At 38.9% G+C, this 27,695-nt stretch overlaps 1 protein-coding gene across 1 annotated transcript; it reads right to left on the reverse strand.

Annotated features, from left to right (window-relative positions):
• Nucleotides 1-74: 74 nt before the first annotated feature.
• CLPTM1L (CLPTM1 like) lies at nt 75-25,712 on the reverse strand. Its single transcript, XM_033068479.2, is given in 19 exon segments — nt 75-2,003; nt 3,233-3,348; nt 6,331-6,375; nt 6,458-6,513; nt 6,800-6,834; nt 8,634-8,716; nt 9,369-9,419; nt 10,434-10,499; nt 11,848-11,951; nt 13,281-13,365; nt 14,905-14,999; nt 16,129-16,246; nt 20,030-20,108; nt 21,992-22,134; nt 22,912-23,101; nt 24,467-24,509; nt 24,512-24,566; nt 25,462-25,572; nt 25,574-25,712. Coding segments are annotated over 19 exon segments (1,623 nt in total). The 5' UTR covers nt 25,637-25,712; the 3' UTR covers nt 75-1,918.
• Between the last annotated feature and the right edge of the window lie 1,983 nt (nt 25,713-27,695).

The following is a 27,695-nucleotide window of genomic DNA, read 5'->3' on the forward strand; positions in this document are numbered from 1 at the left end:
TGGTTGTTTTGAAATGGCACAAAAGGGGAACCTGCTATATGCATTCTTTATATCAGGAAAACTTTTCACACGCATTTAACTTAATGTGATATATTAGTTTGCTTAACAGCAAAGAGCTCATTCCAAACAAACTCAAAACAGACAAAAGATACAGCAAATGCAACCCCAGTTTTGCATAGACTTACTTAGGTGTGTTTAATGCCAAAATCAATAATCTGTAGTTACAATTAACAGCATAAAGAGCCTTTAACATTAACAGGAGATAAATATTCACTTCAAGACTCCTTTCCATTGCCAGCAGCGTGTAAGGAGGACTCCAGTATAGGAAAGACTGTAGTCTCTAGCTAAACACAACAGGCAGGCTTCTTTATCTTTTTGGGACCGAAATGTTTATATATTCAGACTTTTGCAGTATCAGAACTGGATAAAATCTACTTCACAAAGTAGTTACAGACCACAGGTACTCACCTGTGTTCTTCAAGGTTATTCAATGAATATTTTCAATTAATGACAAATTGAGGTTAAACAGCCTTCCACAAACAGCATGCAATTTAATAAACTTTAGAATCATTATGGTTTATTTGTAAACTTACCAAAGCAAAACTAGAATTGGAAATCAGAGTTCTGCCTTTTGGATATTTTAAACTGTATTTTATTTGCTGCTGAAAGGAATGCACTCTGTATATCCCTTACTGTTACTAAGAAACTTGCTTTTAAAAATCTTTGAAGATTTTAAATCTAAAATTTTTCTAACCATTTTTAAAAGTCGTTTCTAGATACAGCTGTGGAGTTTGGATTTTGGTATAGTAATTCAACCTGATTATTTTTACAAATTTGAAAGAAACAGATCAAAATACCTCTCTTAATGAATTCCATTTCCATGAAATTCAGATTTTAAATTGCATGAAAGGTATGAATTGTTCTTTACCAGGCTATTTTCCCCCTCTGTATCTGTGTAGTTTGTTGAACCTGTACTTGAGCAAAATAATTCCATTTGAATAATGTGTGTTTCATCTAAAAAATAGAATGGGGCAGGGAGGGAGGGGGAAAAGACTGAGGAATTGTTCCCTTTGAAACACGACAGAATTGGCCTAATAGGTCACTGTGGTACCAAATAATAAAAATTTAAGAAGCATTAAGAGACTTCCCCATCACATAGCAATGATTTGCATTACATCATTACCTACTATGCCAAGAAATCAGGTTTGTCAACAGTGCGGAAGGATTTCTATAAACTTGCATACATATTGAAAGAAGTCATGTTACAGCTTTTTCACACCTTCATTCATCTTAAGAAAACTGAAACCCTCTGCCATATTGTGGGCCAAGAACATTGCAGGATTTGAAGTTTAACAGCACCATCTACCTTATCCTGTATTTCCGACAATATATTTTTTTTAGCTAGGAATTAATGATTTCTAGTATTTCCATTACCTCCATTATGAAATGAGAATGATTTGTAAGTAGAATATAATCCAAAATTATGCCTTTTATTTTTGACAGCCCCCAGTTTGGCAATAATCCTTGATTCTGCTGTAACACAGTGTCTTGTTTTTTCAGTTTTCATAGCCTACTGGCACAGGCACCACAGTTTCAGTTCGTGAGTTGTGTTAAAAACAGAGATTTGAATCTTAATTACAATGGTCAGGATGCTTAGGTTTTCACTGAAGAGAAGCTGAAATGCAGGAAGTTTATATAATGTCATCTGGCAGACTGTAGACCTTGTGAGGACAGAAGAGGGTCTTGAAAGAGGAGGGTATCAAAACTAGATTTTGGCAATATAGAAGATGTATTGTCCATGTAGTTCCATCATAAGCTTTAAAAATACTCTTATTAAATAAGTTTTTCCTTCCTTAAGACCAGGTAATACACAAAGCCAAGTAAGAGTCCAGGGGTCAGAATCTTCTTCAGTTCTTAGTTATTCTCTATGAGATTTTTTTTTTGACTTTTCTTCGTAAGATTCTCCATACTCATTTACTCTGCTCTTATCCACAGGATAAAGCCTGAGAGAAAAAACCCAAATCTTTAGTTACATTACAGTCTCCTATCTGAAGGAATTAAGTAGTTCTGTGATGCTTAATTTTAAAAGTAAATTTCTTTGTCATCGTGTTCTCTATTCCCATTTGTGGCAAAACCTAGCATCTTTAAAAATTTGTACAGACATATCAGCTTCTTCACAATATGACTCAACCACTTGTGTCATAACAGAACCTCTTAAGAGATGTATTAGCTCCCTAAAACTTGTCTGGAGTCTTTTCTAAGCAAGCCAGGATACCTCTCAAACTTGAAACCAGTGCCCATCCCCTATTAGAAGATGCTGACTGCTTAATTTCTACAAAAATAACAATAAACAAAAATGTTTATTCTTGGGAACAAGAATACACTTTCTGTAACTTCAGTATGAACAGTATTTCATAAATAGTGCTTACAGCTTTCTTCCCCATCTGATTTTTGATACTTAAAGAATCCAAAATTCAACAGGTACTCAATTTACAAGAGAGCCTGATAATTTGTTTTTGCAAACCAGATAAATAGAAAAGCAGAGCAGAGCAGTCCCTCATTAGACAACACCCTTTGCTATTGCCTTGCAGAGTACCTTGGAGAAGATGCCTCAGACTGAGCACATGAAGATGTGGCCCTCAGCAAGGGTTAGAAGCCCAGAACGCCTAAGCGGGTTTCTAAATACAAGCTAGGAATTTATCTCCTTCCCCTTACTTCAGATATTTATGTCTCACATTTGATTTGTGGGGGGGAGTGGGTTGTTTTGTTTTTGTGGGTTTTTGCCTGGTTTTTCTTTCCTTTTTTTTTTTTGTTTTTTATTTGTTTGTTTGTTTTTTGGGGGATGGGGGAAGTTTGCAACTTCCAAATTTGGTGAAAAGAAGGATGTTGTGGGGAGGGAAAAGGGGCAACTGACAAAAATTCTGAGTACTGTGAGAAGAGGAATTTTTTGACTACTCTGTATCATGTCCAGGATTACTGTCAGTTATGGGAAAATGTCTTTGTTTCTTCTATTAGTATTGAGATCTCCTTTGCAGGGTGCCTTGCTCACCATTCTTTTCACTAGGCATATACATAACTAACATTATCAAGATCATACTATACTATACTACAGATTATTATAGTATTAAACTTCTGCTCCAAGTCTATCCCCATCTATAGTTCTTTACAGCAACAAGACTGCGACCATCTATAGCATTGTAAAAACTGTAACAAATATTAAAGGAAGTTGTACCATCTTTGGTAGAGATAGACCAGGAACACAACATCATCTCTAAAGCATGCCAGTCTATGAGATGTTGGCATAGTGATGATAAAAGCAAATATATCATCAATGAAGGTGTTGAACGCCTGCAAATAAAAGAGAAGTATAAGTTAGTTGGCTGTGAAGAGAGGAAGTCGTCAGTTATACACAGTCAGAAGCTTCCTGTGTTTTTCTGTGGGAACACAGACTTCCTCCATATTTATAACAACACTTAAAGATTATGCTGCAAAACTAATTAATACAAACTTTAAAATGCCTTCTTTTAATGAAGACCATACTGTCTACTATAGACCACAAGTTACAAGCAAAAAGGAAGTAGGATGTTTCGGGTAAGTGAGAGTATTGTCATGGGAGGGGAAAAACACAGACTCAATTTCAGAGAAAACTTCAAAGGAAACTGGAAAAACCCTCAGACTTTTTGTTCATTCATTACTCAAATGACAAGATTTACAAAATGTCACTTCACTTTCGTTTTCTGTAGAAATTTGTGCAAAAATCTGTTAATTTATTGCTCTTAAGAGGATTAACTTGATAGCCTGGAAAGACCTCAAACTATTTTCAGTGCTTTCATGGAAGTAACCATGTTTTGAACAAGGGATGGCTAATTTTCTACACCATTTCCAATCAACTAGCATACTATAAGCTCTATTTCTGCAGCAATAATGGAAGATAATTTAACCAAAAGCAAAGTCCTCTGGATCTGGCTCTTGTCTAACAGGGAGGCTGCACACATCAACTCTTACAGTGCACCAGCTCTAGTACTCATGTTACAATAAACTGTCCTAACTCATTAAAAACATCTAGTTTTGCTGTTGGGTTAACAGACTGAATCAGTAAGATGGCTCCTTTCAGTTTTGCAAGTTGTATGCTAATCCATACCATAAGAAGGGGGCAAGTGGTGTAAGCACAAAACTCACTCTATCAAATGAGCCAATGTTTGTTTATATGATGGAAGAAAATACCAGCAGAAAATGGGGGTGTTGGACAGGAGAGGAATATGGCTGGCACTTCTCAAGCTTGTGCAAAGATTTGTCATGCACCAAAAATAAAAACTGTGGCAAGCTGGAAAAGACAGCTTTTCCAAGTCAACACCCAAGTGAGTGAGCCTACGATGAGAATGGAAAGAAAAAGCTAAATGCTCCATCCTTCAGGCACACAGGCAGTCTTCATAAGCCACTGCAAGTGAATGAACCCAGGCAGCTCATCCAATAGTGTTCAGACTAGATAATTTTCTTTTGAGATTACCTCACTTGAAGGTACTCTCTATTAACGATGAAGGGCAAAAACATAAAACACACAGAAAGTGGAAAGTCAGAGTTCAAATTAAGGTAAAAACCCAACAAAGCTCTCTAAAACATGATCAGAGGTGAGCCCTCAGACTCTTTTGACTTCAAGTGAAGAAGAGAACAAGTAACTTTAAATATCCATTTGAAAAAGTAAAATACTCCCTCCAAACCTCTCTAAATTAAACATAATTGAAAACAAAAATAGACTTCTTTCTCCACACACACAAACCTTTGTTGTGGGTAGCCTATGGCATCTAAACAGGAACCATAAATAAGAAAAGGCTGTTCAGCAAGGTTGTACTGATTTAAAGGTTATTTGCTTGAATAACCTCCTTCTGTTGTTTATTTAACTGCTAATATCTCTGCTCAGTTATTTTCTTTGGTGAAGTAAAATTGTGAAATTACTTCACTGATACACCTTTTGCTCCCTCCTCTTGAGAAACATGCTGATTTGCTTAGTATATGCCTGAAATACTGTGTTTATTGTTACTTTTGTCTCTATTTCCACATCAAACACCACTTGTTTGCTATTCTGCTATCAGCTACATTTCAAACTGTTTTCCTAGATGTACTCTGTTTCCTTAAAAACAGTAAGGCAGCAGGAAGTTGGACCATTGCTATAGGCTCATAGAAATGGAAAAGCCTTCAAGGTCTCTTTAGATGTATACGTTTTAGTTCTTTTGTCACAAATCTTCTGTTCAGAATTGGACACCATTTCTTGAGCAGTTTTTAATGCTGTTCCTTTTAAAGAGAACTGTAATGTATCAGCACAAAGGAAAAGTGAAAGCATTTATGAGTGGAAGCACAAGTAAAAAGGGTACATGGTGATGGCACCAGGGTCTTGATCCTAGCACATCCACCCAGGGTTTCTCAGGCACGAAGATCAGGAAAACAAAGCACAGTACACAAATCCTAATGGCTGGGATTGGTGGGAAATGATAGTCAGAACACCATCAGCTCTTTAGGGGTACAAGAATAAAACTAGCATGTAGTTGCTAATTGAGAGAGAACATAGGAGATACGGAAACCCAGCAGGGGGTCTCCCTTGTTATTCCACATCAGTGCACAGAATCCTGACTGGGATACTTGGGTCTATCATGTCAGTGTTTGAATACATACAAATCTTGGACACACAAGTGGGTGCTTGTAGATATACAGCTATCAAAGGGTCAGTGAGCTGTTTTTAAATAAACTCACTTTCCCCTCCAAGGTCTGTTATTGATCTTGGCTGCAGCACTGCATTATTTCCTACCAGGGCAACCCAGGCAGTGGGGACACCACAGTGGAACCTCTCTTCCCCCATGGAACAGTTCCACTCACATTTGCCCAGAAGCTCACAATTACCACCCTGGCACAGAATTGTGTACATTACTTCAGCCTCTGGTAGTTCCTGAAGCCTGCCAAAATAAGGTCTTTTAGCATTCCTAAACTGTTTCTTGACAACTATCCCTTGTCAGTGATTCACTGACATCTTCTTAAAATAATGCATTTAACTGAGACTGATAGATTTATCTGCAGGACCAACATCTGCATTCATGCAAGACAGTACAAAAAGCAGTATTATAAAAACTAGGATGTAAGTATTCTATTCTCATCATATGGAAGTCATTATGAAAAATTAAAATCAGTGTGTGGGGTTTTTTTTTAAGGACAGTTGCAAACAAGTTTAGTTCTTAAAATAAAAAAAAGTACCATCCTTAAGCTAATTATTCTTAGGCTGTTTCTTACAGAAAATAATTTTCAAAATGACTGCACCCAACTTTAAATTAGAGCTTTACTTACTTTGTATGTGAACGCCTTCCATGGCAAGTGTGCAACAGATTTCATCTAAAAATAAAAAATATCAAATTGTAATAAAATCTGCAAGAAGAGACTAGAAAAGTAGAGTTTCATCACTTTTCAATCTTACCTTGTAGTTCACAAATAGCTGGGGCAGCATAAACAGGAATCCAAAAGCATACACTCCTGAAGATGAAATACGGAAAACAAACAAATGCACAGATGCTCATAATACAACTGTACTTTCATAATTAGTAATTTGCACTCATTTTTTCTAAAGAGTGAAGATGCATATAATTCTTTTGTTAACTTTGGGTTGATTCTTCTCCCTTTTTCAATCACTGTGATTATTTAATAATAAGTTATAGCTCTGTATTACACCGATCCAAATGACAGCAGTTAATATTCTACTTGTGAGTCCTGGCATTCATTTGAAGAAATATGAATAGAAAAAAGAACAGAAGGGACTCACCATTGACAAAACTGTTTATCAACCAGGAGTACCAGCTACAAATAAAGAAGAGAGTACAGTTACATTTTTCTTCAGCCAAATTTATAACACATGCTACACATCACTGTACACCGACTGCTCCAAGAAATGGCTATGTTACAAATTATTCCATGCAAGAACTAAATACCTCACATATTCCTTGTATTAGGAAGGGCTCCAGAGAAGGTAAGTTTAAGCAAACAATGCTTATTAGTCCATACAAGAAGTTTTGAGAGGTTTATCACCTGTTTTTCTACTTTTACAGACCATTTTAAGACTTCTGTGCTGACAATCAGATAACAGACACAAGATATGTGCCCTGTGTGTGTAATATTGTGCACTGAATCCTGACTGTATTAAGGCCTGCAAAGGTAACACTGTATTCTAAATATTAAAGAATCACTTAATACAGCACAGTAAGGACTTATCAAATTTCAAACAAGCACCATTCAGTGCAAACCACAACAGTAGGTACTTAAAAAAAAAAAAGTAAATACAAGGAATCTACATTTTTCCCTCCTTATATTTAATAACCTTCTCAGATCTTCAATGGAGTATAATCTTAACAAAATAACTGTAGTGCTATAGACAATGATCGAATTGCTTATTTCTGCTTGCAATCCTGAGAACAGCTAATAACTGTCATGCTCTGGTTACATCATTTAAAATTAAACTTGCACTGCTATGTTACTGACACATTTATAGAAGCATTACAGTTGTAGCAGCATTTCAGTAATCCACAAGCATTTAAAGAATGAACAAAAAATGTCTCCAAGATTAAGGGATATTCCACAGCTAAGATTACTTGTTCTGTCACATTTCATTGCACATTTAACAATGGCAAGAATTCTATTATATGAATTGTTTTCACTTCCTTAAGCAGCAGCTCATAAAATACCTGAAATATAGTACTTTGGGATACTAAACAATACTAATACAAAATTCAAGAATTTTGTTAGAAAAGCAGAATTTTAAAATGCTGCATATTTGACAAAAACATTTTGAAAAAACTGCTTTTCTAATAGCCCAGAAATTGCCCCCATTTCTAGAATAAGTGTTATAGCTCATGCATGCAGCAACAGCCTAAAACATTAGGAAAAACTACTACTGCTTGTTTTCTCCCATCCCACCTGGGCTTAAGGACTATAAAAAATGCCTACAAGGCAATTACCATGCTTGTGTTTGGAGGTTTTTCCTACAACAAAGTCTCATGGCTGCACACTTGTTTGCATCTCTCCAACACAGAATGAACCAGCTATTTTGAGTGAAAGGCAACAAGACTTTCATCTGTTCACGAAATATTGAGTCCAGCTCTTGCTGAAGTATTACTATGCTGCAGGAAGTTCATGGCTCTACAGGAATAAAGAGCCCTTTCTCAAAAACGCTTTTGCTTGCTTGCCAACCTAGCTATTTTATTTAGGAACAGAGAAGCCTCTTGTTCAAAGCAAATAATTTTGTGAAGGTTTTTGCTCCTCTCTGCTATTGCACAGGTTCAACCACGGAATTCCTTTCACCCCTACTATCACCACCTGGTCGTCTGAACAACAATGGTAGCTTTCTTCCTCCTCTTCTGATTGACATGTATGCAAGCTACTGAATTCTATGCTAAAGTAGCATCAGGTTACTTGTGAAATACAACAGCTTGTTGCTTACAGGATTTTAAAAACCATCTAGATTCTTCAGCTTTACATAGACAGGACAAGGAAGTTTCCAGTTCCTGGCTTACGCATCAAACTAACAACCAATTTCCATAACCATGTAGAAAAAATGGGGAATGTTTCAATTCCATATAAGATCATTTACAGAGTTACAGTACCTCTTGTATTTGACATTCAGCAAGGAGTAACCTGCCCCTCCAATACACAGTGGATAGAGCAAATATGACAAGTATTTCATAGCCTAATAGACAAGGAAAATACTTTGTTAGTTTACATTCTATATGAAATATTTTTCATAGCATTAAATAGCAGACAGACACATAATTTTTTCCTGAAAATCTTTATCTATTCCCAAATGTCTGCTATAATTTCCATTATGTTTCCACTTCTAGTGGTGATGGTGAAAATTTCAAAGCCCAGTTCAGACAAGCAATCATCTTAGAGTGTAGGCACCAAGAGAGAGCACAAAGATCAGTGTCTAAATGTAGCTCCCTACTTAACACCAATGTTGTCACCTATGCTCAAGTCCTTTCAGAAACCAGGAACCACGTGAACTTTCCTTCAGTAAAAACAAGTACAAATAACAAGTATAAATATGAGCTTTTAAAATTGCGAGTGGTAACTGTTTCAGATCTCTCTTCATGTAAGTCACTTGCCATTCTGCTTCTCAGAGCAATGCCTCAACCAGATTCAACAACCAAAAGAACTATTTCACTGTTTCCTTTCATAAATTATTAGAATCAATCTTCACTATCTGATCATCTACACAATGATGATCCACTTGAGAACCGTGAGGATGTGGAAAAACACTTGTAGAAAAAAAGAGCAAAACAGGTCAATCAACAGATGACAGACAGACTTTGTAGATCGGAAGTCATAGGATTCCCTCTTACCTGGGCATCATATTCCTCAGTTTTCTTTTCAGAGTCATTGTATGCACCAAACTGCAAGACACATGAAAACTACAGTTACATCAGAACGTAGGGGGAAAGCATTTGCTGTCCAACTCCCTACATTAAGCAGGTAACAAAGCTTTTAAAAGCTTCTGTACAGGAGAGTCATATATTTGTCCTGTGCAGCCTACTGAATACAGGGTAGGTAAAAAGATTAACCTTTAACATCATATTTTATACCAAACTTCCAGGACTTCTTTGCTTAGAAAAATGCTGTTGAGACAGCAGAATTTGCAAACCAAAGGCAAAGTTAAGTAGTCAAAAATTAGTCAGATACGGAAGCATTTATGAAAACCAACAACCATGAAGAGGTCAGTTATGGATTATCTATACATGTCCGGAAATTCTACCTGTGTAAACACAGATCCTTGATTACTGACACAGGAACAAGCAGAGCCACCAGTCACTCCAAACACAAGAGACTTCAAGCAGCACAACATGCCAGCACTTTTTGAAGAAATGCTGAATATTAGACAACTGTTTTTTCTACCAACAAGATGAACTTTCAGTGTCGACTGCACTTTGCCACCGCATGGTCTGCAGTCTCAGCACTTCATTTTACTCAGAAGAATCATTTAAGAGTGTACTGCCCCTTGAACATGTCACATCTCCTGTTAGTTCCACAATGGAGAAGTTACACCTACAGGTTAATGAAAAAGCCAGTTTCTTTATTTCAAAACATGATGTCACTTAAGAGTGCCTTTCCAACACAGTGGCAGCAGCACAGTCCCACCTATAAAGATTTAGCAGGACTGACAGAGTTCTGACATTTCCTGCACCATAAATACATACAAATAGCTGCTTCTTCCAAAGAACTCAAAGAAAGAAACAGGTTTGAAAATGCTCATCTTCCTACTGGATTAAGCCATTCAAGGAGCTATACACATGAAACTTTTATAATTTAAAAAAAAATATTCACTTCACTAGGAGTCAAGTTGCACAGTAACCTGGAAGCAGATGGATGATGCAAGAGTGTGATCATTAGCAGGGCAGTATCTACTGTACCTGAAATCTGGGTCTCAAACCTTGCCACCTGATTGTCATTTTCAAAGCCTTCTTCACCTTCCAGAGCTGTGATTAGCAAAAACAAAACATGCACATAGAAGATTATTATGAAAAGGAACATCTTATAAAGGATTCAGATAATTAGAATCAAGATTCCAGAATATCTATTTTAATTACCCACTGCATAAAGCAATAGCAGTCAGATTGCAGCACACATTGCTTGTGTCTACACAAACCAAATGCCACGTCATCAAACAAGTACAATGTTGTGAGCCTGCACTATCAAGTCTCTTTATTAGATGATGTAGTTTAAGTGAATTAAAGTAGTTGTTTCAGGATATCTGAATTGCAGTGCCTAAGTGGGGTTAATATCAACAAACACCCCAGGCCAGGCATTTAGAAAATTCCAATAGTGACAAGCCAAGCAAGTTTTCATGTGCTTTTCATGAAGGTGCCTCAGAACTAACAGTGATTAAGTTGCCACTCACATGGTCATTACATTTCAGTACTGGACTACAAGCAAAAAAATCAGTGAATCTGCTGAATTGTTTGGTTACTTACTGTACATCTCTAACAGCCTGACCCTAATGTAAACCCGAAGTTTCAGTTCACCTGAAAATTTATTCATGTATCCATAGTGCTGTACAGATTTGACAGTTTAGGCAATGCAGCTCCCCTGGAGAGCTACACTCCCTGAAGCTTTTTGTGGACAAGGTTCATTTTTTTAACTTTAGATACACCAATATTCTCTTGTCACCCATCACATATTCCAAACCCAAAAAACGAGAATAGGGTAAAGACGATCCTTTACTGTTATCTTTGATACAAGTGAGAAAATTATTTCTTACAGAATCAATGTCACTACTAGTACTGCACGAGAAACAGGTCCAAGTTGTGAACAAGTTCTTCCCAACAGACAAATTCCTCTGAGATGTATTGTCCATATGACTGCTGTCACTTTGAAATATCTGTGCAACTTACAACCTACTGACTAGATGCAGACTTTCGGAATCATGCACACAGGTAGCAGTCTTCTCATTTTCCTCCTTCCCCAATCACCTCAGTCCTGGCACTGGCTGTGGGCACACAGCCTGCTCTTTGACAATGCTTCCATGCAGGCTTCTTGACATGGTTATATTTGCCTGGCCAGGAGTGAGGCCTACTGGGTGATGTGACAGGTGGAACCTCAGCATCATTCTGTGTTTGGTTTATACACTATCAGCTGGACCATCCCACAAAAAACTGATACTTTCAGGTTAGTTATTTGACCAAGGGGGACAATCTCCTCTATCACTGAAAGCCAAGGACATGCAAGCTACAGCTTCCAGTAACTAGTTTAGCATTCTTTTTCTACTGTAAACTATGGATGTTGCTGCTAATACTGGTATCTCATGCTACAGCTTTAAGAACTCACCTCAATCACTGCACCAATGCCTGCTGGGATCAGTACCAATAAACTTGTTTGTTCATCCAAAAGGAAAAGAAATATTACCACAGTACTAAAGCACCGCCAAAGCACTAGACAGAAAGAATGAAAATGGAAGGCTTATTAATATTTAAATGAACAGCTGAGATGACAGGAGACTGATGGCCTATTTAGTGCAATTCTGTCTTACACAATTTAAGCATAAATTTCTTCTGTGTACATCTTGATATATCTAGTAGTCCTAGAAACAGCCAGAGATCTCTGGGCAATAGGAAACAAGAACATTTTATGCAATCCTTATCACAGGAGATGAAAGAAAATTGGAACATTTAGTGAAAACTTCATTACTGAAGCATTTCAGCAACATATGAGTACAATCAGGAACTACATTCATGAGTCTTGTCTCCAGGAAGCTGAAAGGCTGTGAGATAATATATTAATTATATATATATATATGTATATGATATATGATAATTTGAAACTCATTTATTGTTTGTAAATGTTAAGTCTTTTGAATTTGACTTCACTGAGTTTTGAAACTGGCAAATGACTCTTATTTCTGAAATTCCATGGACTGTTTTAAATTTTTCTGAACTTTCTGGCATACACATGCCAACAGCAATACAACTGCTTTAAAAAAAAATGCACTCTCATAAAAATGATACATGATAAAAAGATGTTGTTCATCATAAATTAAAATGCCTTTTACCCCCCCTGGTATTGATATTCCTTACTTGTTTTAATCTATCTGTAAATATGATAGAATTAAGGATTGTCTCAGAGGTCAAGTGACTCCTGGTTTACAATTTTGCTTAATAATCAAAATTGGAAAAAACCTGTTGGAAAAGCCTTCACCTGTTTCTAGGAAGGCTTGGCAGGATGTCAGATCACGATGTGTCTCATCGTTCCTACACACAAATCAAGTTAACCTTCCCATGCTCTCTTCCTCCTCCCCTATTGTCCCTGTTTACATCAAAGTCCGAATCAAGCAAGAGCATTACAATATAGAACTTTCCACCCACAAATATTTTGGAACCTGTAGTTATCTACAAGGAACACAAGGGGCTTGCAGAACAGCATTACCCATGAAAGTACATTCTATCCACCCACAGAACTTTTTCTGGTCTTCATTCTTTTCTCAAAGTACTTCTGTGTTCCTTCAGCAAGGAAAACATGGCAACTGACTCAATATTAATCTAATTCCCAATTCCAAGACAGTGAAACCTCAGTGGGGACGCAAATGCTTAAACTCAAGTGATAACTGAGCACAGAACTAACAAAGCTAGAGTGTTAGCCATCTCTTCTTCATACAAAAACCATCTAATTTCGCTGTCTCTGTAAACCTACAAAGCATCAACTTAGAGCAAGGCTGAAAACACACACCATAAAACAGCACATAGACTTTGCATTCTAGTCCATACCTGCTTTTGTGGACATCCCAATCATGCTCCTCTTTTTCTTCCAAAAACTAATGTCATTTTTAAATGCAAGGAAATCAAAGAGAAGCTGCAAATAGGAAGTAACATACTCATTTACTTGAAACGTGCACTAATTAGAGACCGAAAATGTTAACAATGCATTCAACATGGTATTTACAAAAAACCCTGTTTTAGAAGCTTCAGAAAGGAAAATTAAGGCTCACAAATAAAAGCCAAAAAGAAAAGTTGTTGTAGAAGTCCAAGCTCTAAAAGCAGAGTAAAATGACAGGATGAATTTCAAATACTACTATTGCAATGCTGCACAAATTAGTGTCCTGTAAAGAAAGTCAAGAGACCCAATATAGGGTAACTCATCACAGAGGGTGAAGAATGAAGACCCTGAGGAACCACACACCTCCTTGGGAGACTAAGAAAAAGCACAGTAAATTAAACTAAAAATGTTCTGTATTGGATTGATAGTAAAGTTACATTTGGATAATATCAAAACTTCAGGAAAAAACATCCTATAATACAACAAGCCAGCTTTCTTCTGTATTTTGTCACTAACTTGACCTAAACTTTCAGGACATTTAAAATTCAATTTATTTGTAGGAAGCTTTTTTATTTTCTTCAGTATTTTCATTCAGTATAATTTTTGGTATTTCCTTTAAGCCTGCAGTGTCTAAAAATATTGAACAGATTCCAGAAATTCTTGGATCAGTGGATTTTAATGATGAAATTTTCAGTTGTGGGGTTTGTTTGTTTATGGGAGGGGGTTGGTTTTTTTGTTTTTAAAAAATTATTATTTGGGAAAATGATACACAAAAGAAAAAAGTATCAGAAAAACTTGTCCCAGTCTACAGATACCTTGTAACCTGATAAACAGAGTGAAAAAAATTAAATTAATATGTCATGGAAGTCAAAGGTTTCCAAACAAGTTAACTCTATGCAATGTAAGCATAAAAAACAAGTTCCAGGCAAGTTCTTATCTCTTCTAGAGCATGGGAAACTGTGTTGAGTGTAATTGTAGATAACAAAAATGTTCCCAGTGTCTAAAAAAAAGGTTGTTCATTAAAACCAAGACTCAGATATAAGCCAATGCTAAGAAAGGGACAAACAACAACAAAAAATAACCATGAGTACTCCACACTTCACAGGAACATTTCTGGAAGCAATTTACATCGGCTGATCTAAATTTCTCCAGGGATTAGAAGTTAGAAACTCAAACCCTAGTACAGCTGCCCCAGCTATGCCACTGCAGTGGTAAACCTTGTGAGAAGTCAAAAAAAATTAAACTACTGTTGACAGGCATATTAATTCTAGGGGCTTTGGTTCAACTACAACATAAAAAAGTGGTAATGAAGGTAATGTTTCATATTTCAGTCAAGACTGGTAATTTCTGCATAATTATCTCAAATTTCTGCCTCATTTAAGGCTTTTATATTAATTCTGTATTGGAAATATAGCTGACTTGTACCAGATAATGCTTCCACTGCTCTAATGAAATCAATATTTTCAAGAATAATTCTTAATAAATTAAACACCTGAAAGTCAGACACCGCCCCCTCCAACCACCCCCTTCTTTTTCTTTCATATTATGTACTTCCTAAAAACTAAAACCACTTACATGGAATGCTGCTACGAAGAATGTCAAAGCCAGAAAGTACAAGTTAGTATCAACAAAAATTCCTTTTACTTCATCTGCGTCCTTTTCAGAAAACCCTACAAAAAAGAACAAGTCACTGTGCAAGAAGTACCAGACAGTTCATTGCTGTTATTCTCAAGTCCAATATGAAAGGGATCTTATGTCACCTGCACAAGTTTTGTTAAGGGATCATAAATCCAAAACATGATGGAAGCTATATTGGTAAAATCCTAATCTACCCATAATTTGGCAAGTTATTTAGCTTGCCCAAAACCAAAACTCATCAGTTACTAGACTTTAACTTATGTAATTACAATGTGTTTTGTAATGCCTTTAAGTTCTCAGAAAATACACAATGCTGCATTTATGGCAATAGTGCTTGAGCTCAGAACCAACTTGCTTTGCCATCACAGCAAGACTGTGGCCATTGTCAAGTGATTTTGGAGTTTTGCTACTAATCCAGCTGTTCCAGAAATTACTCCACTAGGAAAATTTCAGACTTTATGTTTCACTATCTACATACTTAGGGGGAACACACAGCATCTTACACGGGCCTTTTTTCCAGGCAGAGGAAATTCTTGGGATGAGAGGTCTTGATATCTGTGTCTATCACAAGACAACTGAGGCACAGAATATGAAAATTTCAATTCTGAGGAGGTTCACAAAAAATTATGGAGAGGTGATGGTGGACAAATGCCCTACACAAGCTCTGAGCAAGCAATTACTTGACTCTTTCAAGACAGTTATGTTTAGCAGACATACTTCTAGCTTTAATATACATTAGCCTGAGCTAAGGAGAAGCAGATGGATTTTACTTAGTATGGCCTGTCTGTACTTCACTGCAGGTATATGGCTACAGTGAGCAGCTGTGTATACCTTATATCAAAGCCTATGTACCACTTATCCAACTTTTCTGCTCCATGGATGATAGGGGAAATCCATGGTGAAAATGGTCTTCTTGATTTTGTGCTCTAATGCTTTTACAGACTACTATCCAAATAAAATTCACCTTAAATATGGTTAATTCACCTCTGTGTTCTTGTTCCCTACATGTATTTTTATCTTTTAAGGGGAAACAACACAAGATTTGTAGCATTAAATCTCTTCACCAGCTATCAAAAAAAAAGTGTCATCTATGTACATAAAAGAAACAAATTAAGGGTTAGTTGTGGTTTCTTGGCCTAAAGTCACTAAAGGTAAGCATACCAAACTGCTGGAGGGAGTACACAGCATCCTGCATGTGGATCCAAAATCTGAGTTTCCCAAGAGATATTTTATCATACGACACTGTAAGAGGTAGCTCTGTTGTTGAACGATTTATAACCTGCATTTCAAAAAGACATGTTTCAATTTTAATGGCAGAAAAATGGCAACAATTACTTCCATTATTTTTTTACAGTAAAGTGATTGTATCATACTATAATTTGATCACACAATTTTAAGAACTCAGTTTGTTTTTTAAAGGGAATAAGATCTTAGACTTCTACACCGTGCTTGAAGTCTTTGTATTTTTTCCAGGAAATGTTAAATTAGAGTTTGATCTGTTCAAGTTTCTATAGCAACCTCACTGTTCCTGTATACAAATGCCTCTGAGATGGCAGTATAAAGTGGGAAACGTGTGCTTAAGATAACTCTTGACAATTCTTCTCTGAATGTATATGCGAAGATTATCTAAACTAGAATATCATACAAAAACCCCCAAAAACTCAACCAACAAACAAATTGTATCCCAAATGCCACAGTCAGAAATGTACTTCACTGAGGCTGATTTTGAGAGAAATTGAAAGGTTGGGGAAGAAAGACGATGCCCCTACCTCAGACTAATGAAAACACCACAGCTAAAGTAAAGTAAGATAACTTTGGGGTTTGGGGTGTCACAAAAACTTTCTTCCTGCACCCCAAAAAATAAATCTCTGCTAATCCTACTGTATCATCTACATGTTACTTAAACTGGAAATAAAAGTCTTAAATTGCCTGAGCTCCTGCATGATAGCTGCCCATGTCCACCTCTCAAACAGGTTTAAAAAAAAACAACAAAAACTGCCTCGTCCTCTCAGATGTTAGAATACTCAGCAGCTATCTTAGAACAAGTTAGGCAGTGTGTTTTACATTTCCAGGGATAGCTCAGGACGACAGACTGGCAGGCACTCCTTGCAAGAGTTCAAGACTTACTGCTCCAGGCTCCTAATTACTCCCAATCATAATTCCCATCTCAGACCTGCTACTCCACACTGTTTCTACAGTAATTAGTTAGTTGACACCTAACTGAGGTGAACAGGCTTCTTCTGGTTCTTGTGATGTAGAATATGGTTTTAGGCTCCCCACTTATCACGCAGATAAGAACTGAGGGTTATGTTCATTCTCCCATTCCTTCTTTCCTCCAGTGAGTACAAACAAATTTCAATTTCACCACCTTCCCAAGATCACGTAAGCTTTTCAGATGGACAGAACACCCAGGCACATGAGGGAAAGGAAGAGAAGCTGAGAAAGTTTTATGAATACAGCAGAGAGAAAAGCTTGAGAAACTAGAACAGTGTCAGGAATCTGTCAACTGAATGGAACAAAAAAATCAAGTGTGGTTACAGCTGACTGTGGAGAACATTGGCAAGATTCTACAGTTGTTTACTGAAAGCGATATAAACATCTTCCAGACTGCCTCTACTTTTCAAAGAATTCCCGTAATTCAACTAGTCTGAGTGTGTCAAAGACAGCATTAACATTTACAGAAGAAAGGGAAAAGAAATTTTATCTGTGGAGGATGGACAAGAAATAAAAATTTTGCAAATGCCTGGGTAAGCAGCCATGTGGCAAATGTACTCTTCACAGATAAAGAATTACTATGGAAGAATTACGGGTACTGTAGGGAAGAAAACTGGATCACAATAGAAGATAGAAATGGGAATTCTCCAACATCAAAAGCTAAAATAAAGGTAAGATTAGAAGAATGAATTCTTTCTCAATTAACAACTTAAAGTCCACAACCTTGATGTGAGTGTGATGGTTGCTAAGCCTTTGAAAGCTAGCAATGACCAAATCCCTGAATACAACCTACTCTTGCAGCATGGCATCAGAGCATCACGCATTACTTCTTGCACTCTACTTAATCAATACTACAAAACAGTGTGCAAATACTGCAAGTTCAGAGCTATGAATTTTTAAATTATCTCTTTAATAAATTCCATAGAATTCCCAAAACCCCAGCATTTAAGCACATTTAAGAACATGAGGAACACAATCTCTAGACTGCAGTACTCACCACAGAAGACCTACATCTTGATCAAAATGAGAGTCAGTTGACAATCTATGCGGCCCAGGAAAAATGCATCTTCAGCTCCATGATTTTAGGTCAGACATAGAATACAGACATTGTCTATGCCCCTATTTACAATCAAATATTAACCTGGCTTTACAAAAGCTGTACCACCTTCTCTCATTCTTTCCTGCTCCTCACTTACCCCTCATTCTCTCAGAGAATGCTTGCTACAAGACCACTCTTTCGGCAGGGATTGAGAGCAGTTTGGCCAGTCACTACTGAGACATCACATAAGCCAGTGCTGAAGGGGAAGCTTGCAGGTTTTAGTGGAACAGCCTTTGCAGCACTTTTCAGGTTCTTTAATGACTTTCTAAGGCAGTGAGTTACAACAGCATTAATTGCGGCATGCATGACAACTGCAGCAATGTCATCAGTAACATGAGAATGTTGAATTTATTTGTAAACAGAGTACATGACTTGACCAGTTAAAAGCTCACATGAATGTGCTGAACTGGACTGGATGAGCTGTGACAAAACTTAAAACAAAGGACAACAATAAAGACATTACAAATGTATGTCTAAAGAAATACTGGACGAAACAATCTGCTGTTAAGACTTGCAACAAATGCTCAGAATTTATTTTGCTGTACAAATTTGGGGTGGAAGGGACACAAATTTGTAGAGATTCCCCTGAACACTAAACAAAATCCTTTACCTAAGCTGAAGTAATGAATTGGAGAGATAATTTAGAAGATTTATGGGAAGTTTATATCTACAAAGGCTAGAAAGATGCATAATCCAGATGTGCTCATTTAACAGTTTTGAGACATTCCCCAAGACTGTTGTTCTCAGTATCTCCAATTACCAAAATCCAGTCAGTGCAACTGAGAAGAACTGCAAGGTTTAACTAAGAACTGTTAAGATCAACGTGATTTAGATACATGGGACTGCCATGTGTAACCTGTAGCAAAGAACTGCATGATTTCCTACAAGAGAAGAGTTCGGCAAAAAACTCAATACAGAAAATTATATATATATATATATATATGTTTATTTATTTTTTACTGATGGAGTGCCTGAATACTAAAGTAGATTGCCCATAGGGGCTGTGACCTCTCCATCCTTGGATATAACCAAAATTCAACTGGAAAAGGTCTTGAAAAACTCACTCCACATGATCTTACTCTGAGAAGGAGCATTGGACTAGCAATGCTTCATCCAGCTTCATCCTTCTGTAATTCTATTACTGAAGTTTCAAAGTTCTGATTTGCTGATTTATTTGAGTGCGCAAAATCATTGGACGTATTGTAACACTAAACTTTTGGGTGCTCATGTTAGTCTAACATGACAGAGAGCAGCATCAAGAAATTCAACCACAAGTGAATTTTGAGGAGAAAAGAAAATAGCTACTGACTTATCTCAAGCGTAGCCCCACTATCAGCTGTGGATATTGTCAATATGCCTAGAAGATATGAGAAGCTACTCTGGGATGCTAACGCAAGTTCTTCATATTAGGAAGTCAAACTACTGAGGAGACTGCTCCTGTCACTGCTGGTGCTACAGTGATGTCCTCCATATCTACCCAGAAGGCAGAAGCAATGGAATCCAAACATCTTTGGTGGAATAGAAGACAGTGACTGACAGATAATTCTGCGAGAAAGAAGTCTCAAAATCCAGATCCAGCTTCTGCAGTTACCACAGTAGGTTACATTAAGTTAAATGGTCATTGAGTCCTTTTGTTCATTTCTACTTTTTTCATTACAGCAAACAACCTATGAAAAAATCTTAATTAAAACAACATTGAAGATTACTGTTAAAACTGTTAAATGTAATTAAAAGTATTCTATTACTCACCATCAAATCTTTCACTCTGTTGCTTAGCTGATCAATAAATAATATTGGAAGGTAATGCACTGTCTTCCCCAACTGAACCCTAGGATATTTAAACATGGATTTTATGACTGTAGCGATCTAAAAAGAAAACTACTTTTATTCAATTAGCACTCATTCATCACTTTCAGATCTACCCATGTAGAAATTTCCCACCATCTTCTCAGGCACATTTTCTTTTAACACATAGCAAGAAATTAGCCAATAGCCTAGAAACAATCTTTCATTGTAAGATATGGGTATCGAAAAATTTGTTTGTTTTCACTCTTCTGCAGAAAAGATAGAATAAGCAAATAAAAATACAAATGAAATTGGTTGTGATGATGCTGAAGCTTTTGCATGACCAAGGGAAATTTAAACGTCTGTGGAAGAGAAAACATGCTGAAGTTTACTGCCATATATTTGTAACCTTTGTTTCAAATATCTCCCTCCTATTGTACCCATGACATCCCTCCACCATCTCCCCCACTTGTCAGTGCCTGGCAGGACATCAATCATGCTCTGGGACCAAGAACGTGATGGCTGATGCACAAATGGGAAGGTCAGATACTACTGCAGGGAGGAGAGAGAAATCTCATCTGCCATCTCCAGAAGCTTCCTTTGGATTGCTATACCACCTCACCAACCTGCCTGAGTCCAATAAGAACTTCCTAGCCTTCAAGCCTTCTATCAAATTGGTTACTGTGAAGTTATTCAGCAAATTATGATCTACATGCAGTTGCTTTGTAAGCATCTTAGAAAAGTATTTAGCCCAATGCTCTAATAGAGACAAATTCTTACAAGTCTTCACTAGAAAGGCAGTTATGCACACTCTGATGTTCTTGGTAAAAATCATAGAAATTTTTGAAGCCTGAAATTTGAATTTTAGCTGTTGAAAAAAGAAAGGAGTCTCTATGTATGCTAAGAAAGACTGAATATTAAAAACACAATGTCCAACAGTAACACAGAAAAGTACTAAATTGAGGGTCAAAAATATTGCTTGGTTATTTAACATAAGTGATCTAGATTTCTATGTAATAACTATGATTAAAGCTACTAGTGAAGTTAGTGAAATTGCAGCAGGTTATTTAATATAAATTTTTTTTCTATTTTCCTGTATAACGCAATAACAAAAAAGCACTGATGCAAATCAACCAGAAAGAACTTCCTTGTCCATCAACCCCCGTCCAACAACCCCTTCATGTTATGGGTGTATCTATTCTGGCTGGAAAGCTATCCCAGAACTCTGGGGTCTGCTGGTTAACCAACTACTTCTGGATTTAAGAAGGTATTTGTACAGAAAGGCATCAACATAGAGCAGCACAAGGCTATACAACTCTACTTACACCCTTCACACTGGAAGCGACTGAAGCAAGCTGTGAGCAGAAGCTACTGCCTGCCAGAGGTCTTAAAAACCCATCCCTGTTTGTTAGGACTTTCTTGAGGAAAATGACATAACATAGGAACAAACACTGTCAAAGTAAAATAAAGTAAATCATAAAGGGAGGAAAAAAGATATCCTAGGACATCAGCTGTGCCCCTCAGCACTTCAGTTTGTACAGTTTGTGACTTGCAGGTGAAGGATAATTGGAAAGGGAAAAGGGATGGCAATTGCTCTGAAGGCCAGAGGATAGCTGGAAAACAAATAGATTCGAGGTCTGCTGTAGTATTTTACCTGTGTTTTTGTAGTCCTTCTTTGCCTTACTAAAGTAACTCCACACAGAAAACTCTGAGCTACCCAGGAACCAGGTTTCTCCAGTAAGGCTTTCTAGTAATAACATCTTAGCAGCAATTCATAACTAACAAAATGCAAGCATTAAGAGCATCTGTTCTTGTCTCTAGGTGCCCATTCAAACATAGAATACTAAAGAAGGTCAGGGAGGATTTTGAAGAAATGTGCCATAATTTTATAACAACATATCTGACAAAATTAAGTAATCGACTTACATTTTCATGTAACGGTGAACGTCAGCGGGGAGGGATGATCCATCAAACACAAAATCTTCCACCATGACATTTAAGGTTAGTCTTGACCTCCAGTGAGAGACAGGTTCATCCAGGGCATTGGTCTGTTTTTCTGCTTCAATTTGCTTCTAAAACAAGAATAAAAATACATACTGCTAACCAACTCAAAATTTTGAAGAGGGTAATAATCTAGCTCACAGAATCCAGGGAATCATTAACTATATCAAAAATCAGAAGCCCGCTAAGAAAAAATTTACCTCAATTTTGATCAGATCAAGTATTTTACTCAAATACGATGACAGATTTTAAAGGTTCACCACAATCTGACACTGAAAAACATCAGTGTCTATTCACAGCCTTGTTCATCAAGAAGGAATATTCACCTAATTAACCTTCATATCTTAGGAATGTGGATACTAATAAGAAAAAAATCACTTTGAAGTCAGGGTTTTACAGTAATCAGATGTTACTTCAAAACAGGCAAAAGGATGTGGATGATCAACCAAATATCATCTGTTTGTCTTCATATCTTATTCTGTTATTTTACAACAGCAAAACATATTATTTGACATGAATTCAGTTCACTATAGAAAGCAGCCCCGTACTGTAACTGAGCAATACAGTATTTCTACCAAAAGCACTGAATCCTTGAAGTGAAGCAATTATTGCTAACTAGGGAAGTGTTTTAATAACTAGCCAGTGTTTTAAAGAGCTCTGCCTCTGCTCTGCCAAGTGGTCTGCATGATAATCAAGAAGATGATTTACACTTTTTTTTCCTGTTGTATCATCATTAGTATCATTAGTTTAAAGGCGCCAGCTCAGCAGATAATAACACCAGAAGTGTCTCTAAAAGAAATTACTTATTTTGCAGATGTTCTTCTATAGGTGGAACACACACCTACCTGTGTGGCTGATTCACCAGTGAGCAAATTAATCTCTTCTGGTTTGGGGACCATGTACGTGGTCAGAGGGCTTACTACATGCACCTGCTTACCATCATGCCAAGGCAAAATGCCAGCATGATGAAGAAATACAAATGCATATAATGTGCCATTATTTCGGGTTTTCTTTGGTACAGAGACATTCACTGTCCTAAAATACAAAATAAATATGTTATGAGATGACATAGCACATGCTGAAATATTTAGCTATTACTAAAAATTTGGGTTGCCTGGAACACAATTATTTCTGGCTAACATGTTCCATGGCTGGATAGGATAATTTTTTATACTCTAGTGCATATCACAATATATGCATTTCCAATGTTTCACTATTATACTAACATAGTTTAACCTTTGTCCACTTCCTACTTCATTGCCCTAGATAACATAAGACTGCATCATCAATTCTTTTGTTGCTTTCCTCTACTGATAGGTCACAGAGCCATAATTATGCCAGCACTTATAAAAAAACAGCCTTCATGTGCTAAAGATGCATCACAGATCATACACACGATACAAAGTTAAAAGAAAATCACAACATTTGGCCATGCACTTTACATTAATAAAATATCTTCTCAGCTATGGCATGCCAAGCACAGAACTCTAAACTGGAGCCCCAAGCCATGAAGTCACTCCCTTTAAACTAGCCAAGAAATCATCCTACTTGCACCCTTGCATAATGACACCTCTATTCCTGCAGTCTTGCTCAGCTTATTCTGCTCTGAATACTTTCAATGGCTTAGCAGACCCTGTCAGTAAAACAATTCTTACAAGGTCTGTCAGAGATGAAGTTCAGTATGACCTAAACTGTAACCAACAAGTTCTTTAGTCATAGAAAACGAAGAGAGTAAAATAACCTTGGAGACTATGTTGAGTCAAGAATGGGGCAATTATTTTAAACAAACAAACAAAACAAAAGTGAGACAGCAAATACGAAGAACAAAACAAGTAGTTCCAGCCATTTTAATTGTTCAAAGGCATATGCAGAGTGCAGTGCTCTACTAAAAAAATTCTCCAAGGGCACAATCTTGCACCAATATCCCTTCTGAAGATCTCCAAAGTGTAGACTATAAGAAAAGAAGTGATTCTTTTCTTGTGCGATTTTTGTCAGAGAAATAGTTACGGAAGAGTGTGTTGCTAAGCCACAGGACAGGAGAACATAGTTTGATGCCCACGTGCATCAAGTGTGGTCTGCAGCAACAGCAACTAAGAACAAAACAAAACATGTAGCCAGTATCCTACCTATGTAATTAGAGGCAAATCTCAAGCATTTCCAGGAACATTTTTCTTTAGATTTGCTCAATGGAAAGTAATTTTTACTACTATAAGCATGGCACACTTCTGCAAAATGTTTGCCTGTGTGGCTGAGAACAGCACACTGATCCAAGCTAGCCAATAGTGAAATCTATCTTGGCTCCGTGCACACTTCCATCCATGTAACTCCCAGTCAGGATGCACACTTCAGAATTCCACAAAGAACTCCGATACCTTGGATACCACTGGTCCAGATCCTTACCTTTCAAATTTGGACTCAACATCAAAATCCTCCACATTCAAACGAGATCTATATTACTCTCAGCACCAATGCTTGACCGTGTGGTAGTGTACACGCTTAACTGAAATAAATCAAAGCACAGCACAGAAGAAATTAGGAGTATGGAAATAAATTCATGCATAACTACCTTTAGAGTACAGGTCTGTCTTTCAGCTTCATTAATTCTTCCAGTTGCAGGAAGGTTGTACACACAAGGAAAGAAAATAGTGTACTCAAAAAAAGTCTTTCAGCTCCTTTTGGGGACAGAAACATAGCCACTAAATTCATTTTAATGGGATGACCTGTTCTGGAAGCTGAAGGAAGTGGAGCCATTTCACAGAACCAGAGGACCCAGTCAGTAAAGGGTCTCTGTCAGGGCAGGAAAGGACCTCTGGAGATCACCTTGTCCAACCCCACTGCCAAGGCAGGGTGACCTAGAACAGGTAACACTAGGAACATATTTAGATGGGTTTGGAATGTCTGCAGACAGGGAAACTCCATCTCCTTGGGCAGCCTGTCCCAGCTCTGCAACCCTCAACATAATGAAGTTCTTCCTCACATTGAAGTGGAAGTTCTTGTGTTTAGGTTTATGGCCATACTCCTCATCCCGTCGCCAGGCCACCACTTAGAAATGTCTGCAGCATCCCCTGGCACCCATCCTGTGAGATATTTATACGAATCAATGAGACCCTTTCTCAGTCTTCTCTAGACTAAACAGGCCCAGCATTTCTTCCGCAACGTTGCTCTTACCAGTACGTGTGTGACAGCAGATACACGAAATCAGTAAAAAACACGAACCCCAGTCCCAGCCGTGCACCAGCCCAGGGGAGCTCTCCACAAAGGCCCAGCATTTGGAGAGGGCATGAGAGCGGCTCGCCCGGAAGGGGAGCAGCGACAGGGCCCAGCAGCGGGGGCAAAGGGCACGGACAGGGGGCAGGGACAGGGGTGGCGCCGAGGGCCGTGCCCGCCCCGCTCACCTGAAGCTTGGGCCTCCGGGCCAAGTAGGGCCAGACGCATCCCCCGGCCGCGCCGTCCGCCGCCGCCGGGCAGGGCCGCGTGTAGACGATGCCGTACATGACCCAGCAGGTTGTGCACCACGTACACGGCGAACACGCCCACCACCAGGCTGGTGAAGGAGCTGCGGCTCAGCATGGTGACAGTGCCGATGGAGACTCCGGCGGCCGCCCCCGCCCCCCACCGCAGCCCCGCTCGGGATCCGCCGCCGCCGCTCGCGCATCCCCCACGCTCCGCCCACCCCGCCCCGCCGGGCCGACGGTCACTTCCGGCGGGAGGCGCGGAGGCCCCCGCCCCCCTCCGCCCCCGCCCCTTCTCCCCCTCCGCCCCCGGCGCCTGGAGCCGCGCGCGCCCCGCGGGGACCGAACGGCCCCGCCCTCGGCGCGCGAGCTAGGGAGCGGCAGCGGGGGTGGGGGGGGGGGGGGGGGCGGTCGCTAGGGGGCGCTGTGCGCGCGGCCCGCCTCTGGGAGCGCTCCGGGCTCAGCGCGGGGAGCGGCGCTCAGGGAGGGAGCGGAGGGCACTGAGGGGCTGGAGCCGGCCCTGAGAGCGGCGCTGCTGCTGGGGAGGGGTCTGGAGAACAAGCCCGTGGGCAGCAGCTGAGGGAGCTGGCGGTGTTTAGCCTTGAGTAAAGGTGTCTTGGGGACACCTTATCACTCTACAGCTACTGAAAGGAGAGTGTAGCCGCTGCTCCCAGGATGAGGGGACTAAGCTGAAGCTGCACGTGGGAGTTTAGGTTCTCCTTCAGGAGGACTTTCCTCACAGAAAAAAAGGTGATTAGATGTTGGAACGGGCTGCCCAGGGAGAAGGAGTTGGATGATGGATCTCTGCGCGGTGTTTAAAGGAAAGACTGGACCCGGCACTTCGTGCCATGGTCTGGCTGATGGCATAGCTTGGACTCGATGGTCTCAGAGGCCTGTTCCAGCCGAGTGATTCTGAGTGACTCTGTGATTACCATCATTACTATCATTATCACCATTATTACCATCAGCACACTGCTCTTTAGGCCTGAGCCTCAAACATTGTCCCTCAAGGGAGCTGGGCAGGCTCTTCCTAGCCCTGTGCTTGGACTGAAAAAAAGCATTCCTTGTGGTCCTTGCATGTCTGCTTGTGTGGTGTCAACCAGAAGAAAGTGATGATGTGAGTGCTTACCTCAAGTACCCCTCAGCTGAGAGGCTTGGGCAGAAGGTATGCAGGCAGGGGCAGAAGAGGCACAAGCACGAGTTACAGCTCAGTGCCCCAGCAGCTCGGTGAAGTGGCACAACCAGGAGTTTCCTTGCAACACAGATGAGAGAAAACAGACACTTGGGAGGGTGAAGGCCATTCAGACCTGTCCTGGTTTCACCTGGGATAGTTAATTTTTTTCCTAGTAGCTGGTACACAGCTGTGTTTTGGGTTTAGCACAGACTGATGGTAGCACACTGATGGTTTGGTTGTTGCTCAGCAGTGTTTACTGCAAGTCAAGGACTTTCAGTGTTTTGTGGTCTGCCAGTGAGGAGTTGCTGGGAGGTAGCATAGCTGGGACAGCTGACCCAAACTGTCCAAAGGGATATTCCATACCACAGAATGTCATGCCAGTATATAAACTGGGGGAGTCACTGGGAGGGGCTGATCCCTGCTCAGAAACAGGGTCTGGCATGTCAGCATGTGGTGAGCAACTTCATCATGCATCAATTGTGTTTCTTGAGTTTATTCCTCTCTCTCTTTTCTTGTATCAGTTTTCTTTATAATAATAATAAGAAAACTTCACTTATCACAATTCACAGGTTTTCCCTTTATCTGATTCTCGTCCCCATCGCACTGGGATGGTACTAAGTTACTGGTTAGGGTTTACCTACAGTACTTCTTTTTGGCACCCGATATGGGGCCCAGCAATAATGACAAATCTGACTAGAACACATAAGAACAAATACAAGTATTCATTATATTATATTAGTTTCATAGTTACTGGTCACAGTGTTGATTTATTTGCTCTGAGAGCTGGTGTGCTTTTTCTTAAAGTTGCATTATGTTTCACCTTACTTGCAGTATGTGTTCCCTGTTGCTGTTTATCACCCATGGGGACAGAGCCAATGTTATAATTTGGTTGTACTTTGCAACTCTGGCTTATGATATGATGGAATGGCTGGCCATGGAACTTACCTGGTGTTTGTACTCAGCACTGCTGTCAACTCTGGACTTTGGGAGCCATCTGTGGAAA

This window comes from Catharus ustulatus, chromosome 1, assembly GCF_009819885.2.
Source record: "Catharus ustulatus isolate bCatUst1 chromosome 1, bCatUst1.pri.v2, whole genome shotgun sequence".
Lineage (NCBI taxonomy): Eukaryota > Metazoa > Chordata > Aves > Passeriformes > Turdidae > Catharus > Catharus ustulatus.